The sequence below is a fragment of the Furipterus horrens genome, unplaced genomic scaffold (assembly GCF_987537825.1).
Source record: "Furipterus horrens unplaced genomic scaffold, mFurHor1.1.pri manual_scaffold_3, whole genome shotgun sequence".
NCBI lineage: Eukaryota > Metazoa > Chordata > Mammalia > Chiroptera > Furipteridae > Furipterus > Furipterus horrens.
The window spans coordinates 87,556,904-87,567,396 of NW_028327173.1; the positions used below are offsets into that span (position 1 = coordinate 87,556,904).

The following is a 10,493-nucleotide window of genomic DNA, read 5'->3' on the forward strand; positions in this document are numbered from 1 at the left end:
AGAGGTCAAGCTGTGCTGGTGGTGGCCCCAGCAGTGACGATGGTGGGACGGTGGTAAGCACAGACACTCATATTTAAGGGGAGGTGAGAAGTGCCTGGGGAGCAACCGGCTGCAGGCCAGACCTGTCAGCTTGCAATTCCAACGCCGGGGAAGGCAGACACCCATTGCCTTGGACTATGAGGCCCGGAGTGGGTGGGGATGGAGGAGGAGGATCCCAGTCTCTCAGTGGAGAGTGAACGACAGGAATTCACCTTGGACCCCCAACCCGACAGAAAACGCCATGGCATGGTGAGAAGGGTTGCCTGGTTGTAATGAGTGCATGGGGCTCTGCTCCCTGTATCGTAGGAGGTGTGACAGCCCCACCCAAGAAGCAAAGGTAAACACAAAATTGTCAGGATGGCACAGATCATGATAGAGATCTCGGTGATGCAGCTGACCGGACAGCAAATATCTAATCTAATGGCTCAGAAGACAGGAAATCTTTCTGAGGTACAGTTCAGAGCTTTGGTTATAAAAATGCTTACAGACCTAACAGCAGATCTTAAACAAGACGGGGAAGGAATGAAGGCTAGCCCTGCCAAAATGAATGAAAACACATACGAAACTAGTGGTGAGGGAAAGAAAACCAGGGATCACATCAACAAATCGGAACATAGGTAAGGAACCAACAGTCAACCACTGGAGAAAGAGGACATGAAAAGTGATGAAAATGAGGAGATGCTCAGAAACCTACAGGACAGCTATAAGCGGGCCAACATCTGAATAATAAGGTTGCTAGAAGGTGAAGAAGAAGAACTAAAAATTGAAAAATTATGTGAAAAAATAATGAAGCAGAACTTCCCTGACTTGGGGAAGGAAATAGACTTACAGGTTCAGGAAGCACAGAGAGTTCCAAAACAACTGGACCCAGGGAGAACCACACCAAAACACATTATAATCAAAATCTGAAAAATTAAGGATAAAGAGAATCTTCAAAGCAGCAAGACAGAAGAAGAGAATTACGTACAAAGGGGTTCCAATAAGACTATCAGCTGATTTCTCAAGAGAAACTCTGCAGGCAAGAAGGGACTGGCAAGAAATATTCAAAGTAATGAAAAGCAAAAACCTACAACCACGATTACTCTATCCAGCGAAGCTGTCATTCAGAAAAGAAGGGCAGAGAAAGTGCTTCCAAGACAAAGTAAAACTGAAGGAGTTCATCAGATCGAAAGCACTGTTATATGAAATGTTAAAGGGACTTGTTTAGGAGAAAGAGGATAAAAACTATGAACATTAAAGTGGAAACTGTATTGGAACAACCAACAACAGAAGCTAGGGAATCGAAACAAAGGCAAAGTAAGTAGGCAAGGAGAGTGGAAAAAGAACTATAGGTATGGGGAACATACTGGGGGGAGGTCAGCAGGGATGGGGAAGAGGGGAAAGGGAGGGAGATGGTACAGTAATTAAGAAGCATAGTAGGAGGAAGTGGAGGAGACAGGAAGATGTTGAGAAGAATTATATGCACAACCAATGGGCATGGACTAAGTGGGGGGGCATCTGGCGGGAGGGGCTTCACTGGGTCGAGGGGAGCAGAGGGAAAAGAAACTGGGACAACTGTAACAGCATAATCAATAAAGCATATTAAAAAAATATGTCAGATGGGAGAGGGGTATGGCGGAATGGGTGAAGAGGTGAGGGGATTAAGAAGTACAAATAGGTAGTTACAGAATAGCCACGGGGATGTAAAGTACAGTACAGGAAATGGAGTAGCCAAAGAACTTATAGGCATGACCTGTGGACATGAACAATAGTGTGGGATTTCCTGAGGGCGTGGGGTGGTGCTGGGTACAGGGGGGCTAAGGGGAAAAAATTGGGACAACTGTAATAGCATAATCAATAGAATATAATTTTAAAAAGACATATGCATCCATATGTTCATTACAGCATTATTTACAATAGCCAAGAGTTAAAGTAACCTAAGTGCCCATCAGTAGATGAATTGATAAAGAAGATATGGCACATATATACAATAGAATATTAGCCATAAAAAAAGAATAAAATCATGCCATATGTGACATGAATGGACCTTTAAGGCATTATGCTAAGTGCATTAAGTCAGACAGAGAAAGACAAATACCATGTGATCTCACTTATATATAGACTCTAAACAAACAAACAAACAAAGCAACACCAAGCTTATGGATACAGAGAACAGACTGGTAGCTGCCAGAAGTGGGGGAAGGGGAGGAAGATAAAAATGTACAAATTCCTAGTTTAACATAAATAAATGATGGATATAATGTGTGGAATGATGACTACCGTTAATAATACTATATTGTATGTTTGAAAGTTACTAAGAGTAGATCTTAAAACTTCTCTTAGCACTGGCTGGGTAGCTCAACTGGTTAGTGTCACTCCCATATGCCAAGGCTGCAGGTTCTATCTGCAGACAGGGCACACATAAGAAGCAACCAATGAATGCATAAATAAGTGAAACAACAAATTGATGTCTCTCTCTCTAAAAAAAAAAAATTAGAAAGATATTTATTCTCACTTTGAAAAGAAAAGTTCTCATCACAAGAAACAGAATTGTAGCTCTGTGTGGTGGATGTTAATTGGAACTATTATAGTGATCATTTCTCAATATATATAAATATTGAATTATTATGTTGTACACCTAAAATATAATGTTATATATCAATTATATCTCTTAAAAAAAAAAAGAAAGAGGAGGAGATACATTTACAAATGGAAATTCATGTTACCTTTACAAACGGAAATTAATGCCAGGCTTTTAGGCAAAAAGTGGGACAGAGAGTTTCTCCTTTGCTGTTAATAGTCTTCAGCTCAAAAGAGTTCTTAATGCCAGAGGGACATACTTTGGAGTAGTATATTCTGACCTCCTTCATCTGAGTTATGTGAGCCAGTCTGGTAGATTACCTGAGTGTAGGACTTGGGAACCCCCAAATTGGTAGTTGGCTGAGACAAACTGTAGTGGCCTGGGCACAGCATTTGCTGCTGGCACCTGAAGTGGGCATTCTTGTTGGAGCGAGCCCCTTAATCCCAGGTAGTCTGAGTCAGATTTGAATCATTGGAACCCAGTTGTTGTCAACGAATTGTGGTCAGAAAGAACTTAAGAACCTACAAAGCTCGATCTGCCCCAAATGGAATTTATTATTATCTTGCATTCCCACTATTCCTCTTCTAGTTGTCCCTGCCCCAGTGACCGCTACTGTCTCCACTCAACTGCTCATGTCCAGATCCTAAAAGCACCTCTCTACCCTCGCCTACTCCTCTATTGGTCCATTAGCATGTAATGTTGGTTTTCACTCCTAAATAGCTCTCAAATCTGTCCACCCCAGCATTATCACCTCTCATGATCACCCTTATTCACTCAAAAAACTGCAATAGTCTCCTAACAGCTTTTCCCATGTTTTCTCTGTCCCCTACAATCTGCTCTTCATCCTGCTTCCCGAATGATTTCAAAACAAATCAGGTTAGTTACACACGTGACTCAAAATCCTTCAATGGCTTATCATTGCTCCAGGCCCTGAGTGGCCCCTTCCTACTCCTCCATCCCCAGCTCTACCAGCTTCTCCTTGCTCTCTGCCCTTGGGCCCCAGGCCTTCTCCAGTCCTACTCATCCACATTCCTCCCCCACACAGGGCCTGTGGATGGCCTCAAATGTTCTTCTTTGCTGTCTTAGATGTTCACTCCCACTCACCTTCCTCACAGAGGCTTCTTTGGCCTTGGGGACCAAGTCAGATCCTGCCTTCTTAGCATCTGCCAGAGTGGCTGAGTCTATATTTGCTTGTGTGACTTAGTGTTTAATTGTGGTTTCCTCCAACACATATATTGAGAGGTCCATGAGAATGGAGACTTCTAATGTCTCTACCAAAGAGAAGAGAATAGGACAGGGATGGGACCAGGGCACTGAACCACCCTGAGAGTAATGCCTCCTTAAAATCTGCTCCCTACCTGCCTCATGTCTCTTTAGTCCTTGCCCTGGAGTGAGTGGGTTCCCTAATGGGGGTTGTAGCCTAGAGAGTCACCACAACTTCAAAATCTCTTTGAGGTCTTATTTTATTTTTGAAGTAGTTTGCAAATTTTGTGTTTAACTCCATAACGTAATACTAAGCCAGGACTGGCTTAGTATTAACGGGAGAAATCTTTCTTCTAAATTACCTAGGTTCAAACCCCACCACAAACTAGCTATAAGATCTGATCGATGAAAAAAAAATCTCTCGCTACCTTTAGGTGCCGTATGTAGAATAGGGATAATAGGACTTCCACTTCACAGGGTTGTTCTGGAAATAAGATCATGCAAGGAAGGAGGCCCCTCAGGTCAGTTAACCGTTGGGCGCTCAATCAATATTAGCTATTAATATGATCCTTATCTTTCCCCTTACCATCTCTTTTACCTGCCCCCACACCCAAATGCCTAAAATCCCTAAAGCTCTAGCCCCTTTAAATTCTGCCAGATAATAAGGTTATTATGCCTTCCTTAAATGACCTGGGTAGAAGGGCTTTGCTTTTTATTTTTTGTGAAATTGTGCGTCTGTTTCTAGACTTTCCAACGTTTTATACAAGTAATGGCACACCGTGCACATAAGTTTCTTAGTAGTTCCCAGAATTCGGTCTCTAGAGCCCAGCATCAGCATGCCCTTTGTCAGAAAGGCTACGGGGCACCACCTCAGACCTACTGACTCAGAACTCCAGGGTGGTGGGCCCAGCAATATTGTCACAAGCGCTCCTGGTGATGCTGATGCGCGCCAAAATTGGAGAACCACTGACTTAGATCAAAGTAAAGTTTGCCTTAAAACAAAACAAAACAGAACAAAACCACTTTTGAAGTCACCACAACCCCGGGTTCTGCACTTTCTGTGAAGGCCCAAAAAGGACTCTCACAGCCTCGGAGCGGCAGACCCCGACTCGCGGCGCGCGAGGACCCGGCGCTGGGCACTGTGGCGTCGGTATCCCGCCGCGGTGGGGGCGGGGAGCGCGGGACCCGGGGAGCAGCGGGGACGTGCTCCCGGGCCCTGCGCGAATGGCCTCCGGCAGCTCTGGGCTCGCCGCCCTGCCCGCTTCTCCGCGCGTCCCCGCAGCGTCTCCGCCCAGACTCGGCCCAGGCCCACGCCTAGCAGCTTTCGGAAGTTCTGAGAGGCGAGCATGCCCGGCAGGGTCGGGCTTCCGACTGGGATCGGAGCTCGGGGAGGCCTGAGGTTTTTGTAAGGGAGACGCTCCACGCTCTGGGGCCGAACCGCCCGGCCGCCTCCCAGCTTCCCCGCAGGCGGGTTTGCCTCAATGCGCCCCTGCCCCGCGGACTTCCTGGGCCCATGCGACTGCCAGGAGGAGCCCGCGACCCTCCACGGACAAAGCGGTCAGGACCTGCGGGCTAACTTTACCGGTCGGAGAAAGACTTCTCACCCCAGTGTCAACGAAAGCTGAGCGCGAGTTCATCCAGGAGCTCCGGAGGCAGGACAGCCGCGGGCCCTGCTGGGGTGGGAGGTGAAAGGGACCCGCAACTTCCAGAAAGCCATCTCCCACTTTCCGCCTGAGTGTTCGGAAACCCCGCCCACGCGCTCTAGCCCCGTGCCGCCGCACTTCCAGGTGTTCTTCTGTCACCCCTCCCGCCCTAGGTCCTCCCCCGTCACGAGCAGGTTCAATCCCGAGGTGGCCTGGCCGGGAGCCGGCCCCTGACCCGCATCCTCCTCCCACTCGGCCCTGCAGCCGCCGCTAAAACCCCGAGGCTCCCACATGGAACTCCGTTCTTTTCAGGAGCTCGGGGTGTGCGCTGCACGCTGTCAAAGATCCAAGGTGTTATTCTCCACAAGTCTGAGCCGGGGTTTCGCGACCCAGTTACGTCCCCTGGCCAGACGGCTTCATGGAGCCTCAGGGAGCGCATCTGCTAACTTTGGAGGCGCAGGCACCTGAGCCCTTGGGAGACCCCCCGCCAGCCCAGGAGCTGCCCGCTGCCGGAATCCTCTGCGTGGAAGGTGGCAGGGACGGCGGAGACACAGGGGAGTCCCGGAGCCCCGACGCCGAGTCCTTGTCCCCGGAGGAGAAGGCTGCCCTCCGGGAGCAGGAGGAACTGCTGGAATTGCGCCGCCGCCGCCGCGCGCGCTCCTTCTCGCTGCCCGCCGACCCGATCTTGCAGGCAGCCAAGTTACTGCAGCAGCGACAGCAGCTCGCCCTGGAGCTGGGCGCAGAGGGCGGCGAGAGGGTCGAGGACGCGCCGCACAGCCCGGGTGGCTGCTGTTCCAAGTGCAAGAAGCGGGTGCAGTTCGCGGACGCGCTGGGGCTGAGCCTGGCCAGCATTAAGCACTTCAGCGAGGCCGAGGAGCCGCAGGTGCCGCCAGCCGTACTCTCCCGTCTCCGCAGCTTCCCCATGAGCGCCGAGGACCTACAGCAGCTCCCTGGCCTGCTGGCCGCGGCCGCCGCGCCCCTCTCCTCGCCACCCCCACGGCTACGTCCTCTCTTCGAGCTTCCCGGGCCGGGCGCCGCGGCCGAACGCCTCCGGCGGCAGCGCGTGTGCCTGGAGCGCGTTCATTGCTCGGCGCCTTCGGGCGCGGAGGTGACGGGCTCCGGCCGGGTGCTGAGCTGCCCCGGGCCGAGGACGGTGGCCGTGCGCTACACTTTCACCGAATGGCGCTCTTTCCTGGACGTGCCCGCGGAACTGCAGTCTGAGCCAGTGGACCTCCAGAGGCAGGAGGCGCCATCAGGGGTACCTGGGCCCGTGGGTGCCGAGGAGGAGCAGCGCGCCGAGAGCTTCCACTTCTCTCTCTGCCTGCCCCCGGGTCTGCAGCCCAAGGAAGAGGAGGAGATGAACGGACCGGATGTTGCGGTCCACTTCGCAGTGTGCTACCGCTGTTCCCAAGGCGAGTACTGGGACAACAACGCGGGGGCCAACTATACGCTGCGCTATGCGCGTCCCGCGGATGCTCTCTGAGCGGTTCGCACGGTCCCCAGCCCAGAGCGGTCCGAGAGCGCTTTGAGGGACGGTGGGAAGGGAGCTTCGCCCCGTGACTTGCCCGGACCCCTTGCTGAACGTGGTCCACCTGGAGTGAAGGGATCTTGGAAGGAAAGGAGGGAGCCACTCAGTCGTAAAGTCGCACCGAGACAGATCCTGCGAGCAAGCATGGGGAGCCCTGGCAAGGCACCCAATCCCCGGCCCTTGTTCTCCTCGCTCAGGCCTTCTTAGCCGGCCTCTTGACTTCTACCCCAGTGTCAGAATGGAAAGAAATCCTCAAGACTCTGACCAGTAGTTTTCTGCAAGAAAAAAGCTCCTGACTCCTGAGCGAGGCTGTAAGACCTTGGCATGTGTTTTTAATTGTAGACATCGTGGCTTAGCCTTTGCAGTTTGCTGGAGACCCCACAGGTTTCAGGGAAAAGACTAAGTATTCAGCCACTTCTCCCCAAAAGCAGGCGCTGGACTATGGGTGTGCGCGGGAGCCTTCCCTCAAGGCTATTTCTCAGAGAAACCCCGTGGGGCCTCAGCCCGCTGTCCTTTTTTCTAAACGGGACTCTGGGAGGTGTTTGCCCAGACCAGACGTTATTTACTTGTGCCTTTGTACAAATGTCCTTTAAAAAAGTAAAACCCGCTTGCACACCCCTTTACGCTGCACTTTATATTTCAGCTCCTGGGGGTTTGGGAGGTTTTGGCAGATAGGCGAGCTTCCTCAGCTGAAGACGTGTGCAGTTTAACAGTAGTTAAGCTGTGGTGAATCTGAATTTCCTTACTTTGATCCTTCCTGTCTGCTATAAAGACCCAGATTTCCCAGGCAGGGCAAAAAAATAAAAATAAAAAAATAAAAAAAATTCTTTAATATGTTCTGTGGCAGGGTTCTTTCCCCTGCCCAAACAAGAAGTTGGTGAATTGAAACGCTGGAGTAGTATGCTGGTAGGCCCTGGCTGTGAGCCATGGGTGCTGGGCACTCATCCTCAACTGCCTTTGTGTAGGCAGAGCACAGAGCCTAGCTTCTTCTAGGCCATTAGCAGTCCGGGAAGCTGGATCCAAGTACAGTGGATAGGGCATGACAAGTTGGCTTTCTGTCCCACTTGGAGCCACAGCAGGTAGTGGTGACTTGATGGATGATGAAACACACCCAGCAAGTAAATGCTCTTAACCAGATGGGTGCCCTGCACATGGCAGGGCTGTGGACATAGGTTTGGTCCCTCTTCATTCTCTGCTGATGGCTGTGGTTGCCAAAATGAGGTGGCCATGAGCAGGGTGCATGGGCATCCTGGATGAGGACTTGATTCCTTCACACCTTGGACATCTCTTGGTAGTTTGTCTTTCTTTAGTTTTCATATTTTCTTGCAATGACTAGGACAATGAATTTGTTTTGTAATGGTAATCTTTAAGGAGGGCGGGATGGTTTCACTACCAAATAAGGGTGGGTTAAATTCAGCCTGAAGCCTGTTCTTGTAGGGCCTGAGAGCTAAAAATGATTTTTACATTTTTAAATAGTTAGAACAATTCAAAAGAATACTATTTTGTGACACATGAGAATGATATGAGATTCAAATTTCAGTGTCCATAAATAAGGTTTTTTGGAACACAACCATGGACATTTGTTTACATGTATCTATGAATGCTTTTCTGCTACATGAGCAGAGTTGAGTAGATGTAACAGAGACCATATGGTAAAGTCCCAAATATTTACTATCTGGAACTTTATAGAAAGTTTCCCAATCTCTGCTCTAGAGAAGCAGTATTTTTTAAACACTATATGATGAGAGTTATAACTAATAAAGCAGTGAAACTTTTAATTTAATTTTTTTATCCTCACCTGAGGACATGCTTAGAGAGGGGAAGGGAGGACGAGAGAGAGGGAAAGAAACATGGATGTAAGAAAGAAACATAAATTGGTTGTCTCTCCCACATGGGTCCTGTCTGCAACCTAGACATGTGCCCTGATCCGGATGCTTCAACCAACTAACTGAGCCACACCAGACAGGGAAAGCAGTTAAACTTTTAGTAAAATTTGCCACTTGAACTATACCTCCTTTGGGTAAAGGTAGAACTGTTTACATTACTCTTAGTGATCTTGATTAGAATAAACACCAGTGTACAATTATTGCTGTATTGGGGAGGGGAATTGACCTGTTGCTTTCTTTCATTTGTTAACCTGAAAATAAAAAGTCCTTTAGAAGTGAATGACAATAAACATTTATTTGGGATCAAAGAATAGCTATTTTGGATGCACTGATTCAGGCAAAAGTCCAATAGTGTTCCAGTTAGGAGACAAAGGCAAAAGTATTTATGAGAAGGGAAAGAGGAACAATTAGATCAATAGAAGGGAGGCATTTTTATTGGTATAGAAACATAGGTATGCTAATTTTAAACAATTTTTTAATTTTCAGTTCTGTAAGCATAATAACTGCTTTTTTGTTACCTTTACAAACAATTCTTTGGGGCACAATGTTGCTTTAGACCCAGTTCAAAGGTTATTTTGCCCTGTTTTAATATTGCACAGGTTTGAGGTATAATGCATGCAAGGCAGTTTCTCTGGCATGGCATCTTTGGCTCCATTTTAAAGTGGCTCCATTCAGTATTTTTTTGACACATCTAAGAAATAATAAATCAGTGCACCTGAAATGTAGCACCAATCTAAATTAATGTCAAGCTACAAAAACTGCCACATATTTTTGTGCCTCAAAATGGGTGTCTTAAGCTATAGAAATATTTAGTTTGAGCTCTGGTTTAGGGACATCACTTTTGATTGTAGTAGTATTTGGCAAAGTAATTGATCATGGAAAAATTTTAAAATAGTAACTTATTAGTGGAAAGTCAGCAGAAGTTAATGAATTACTTTTTACACTTGGAGTAAAGCAGATTAAAAAATGGTCACATAGATGAAATAATGATCTTAATTCACATATACTTATAAAAACTATGATGATTAAAATAGCAATTATTAGAATTCCTTCATTTTTTTGTTACTAAATACAAAAGTAGTCAAGTCCTTTTATGTAATGTTTGGTATTGGGTCTGGTATACCATTTCTTTTTGAATAGTGCTTTATTGAATAATAACACCTAGATACATTTTATATTTTTCATATGTATTTATGAATATATTTTAATTGAAAAGTATTGATAATGTATATAGCCTATAACTCAGATTGAAATGCTGGTTTACATAGTAATAATGCATTATTTTGGAATGTTTGAATTATTTAAAATTAAATTAGGATAAAATTAGGATCCCAATATAATCATCAAACTAAAATCCTCTTGTCTGGTATCCTTTGGAATGGTAACTCATTAAATCTAGAATAAAATAGATGAGATGGGTTTTTAGGAGATATGCACAGCAACTTTCCTATTCTCATTAAAAAAATAGATTTTTAAAAGTATGTTTTGGAATTTAAACCATTAATTTTAAAAGTATTATTTTGTAATAAAACAGATGTCAAACATGGCTGTTAGAAAGGAAATCTAGCTTTGCTCTCCTTCGAATCTTGGAGAACAGCTTTTATAAAGTTCAGAGTTGTGTAAAATATTTTTAA

The 10,493-nt window shown here is 46.7% G+C and overlaps 1 protein-coding gene across 1 annotated transcript; it reads left to right on the forward strand.

The window, feature by feature from the left end:
- Nucleotides 1–5,008: 5,008 nt before the first annotated feature.
- On the forward strand, nucleotides 5,009–9,967 carry PPP1R3G (protein phosphatase 1 regulatory subunit 3G). The gene has a single exon (XM_090269832.1). The coding sequence runs from the start codon at nucleotides 5,864–5,866 to the stop codon at nucleotides 6,926–6,928; it is 1,065 nt and encodes a 354-aa protein (XP_090125958.1). The 5' UTR covers nucleotides 5,009–5,863; the 3' UTR covers nucleotides 6,929–9,967.
- The last annotated feature ends 526 nt before the right edge of the window (nucleotides 9,968–10,493 follow it).

Excerpts from the sequence above, each read along its gene's own strand:
- PPP1R3G (XM_090269832.1), top strand. The coding sequence starts at position 5,864 with ATGGAGCCTCAGGGAGCGCATCTGCTAACTTTGGAGGCGCAGGCACCT.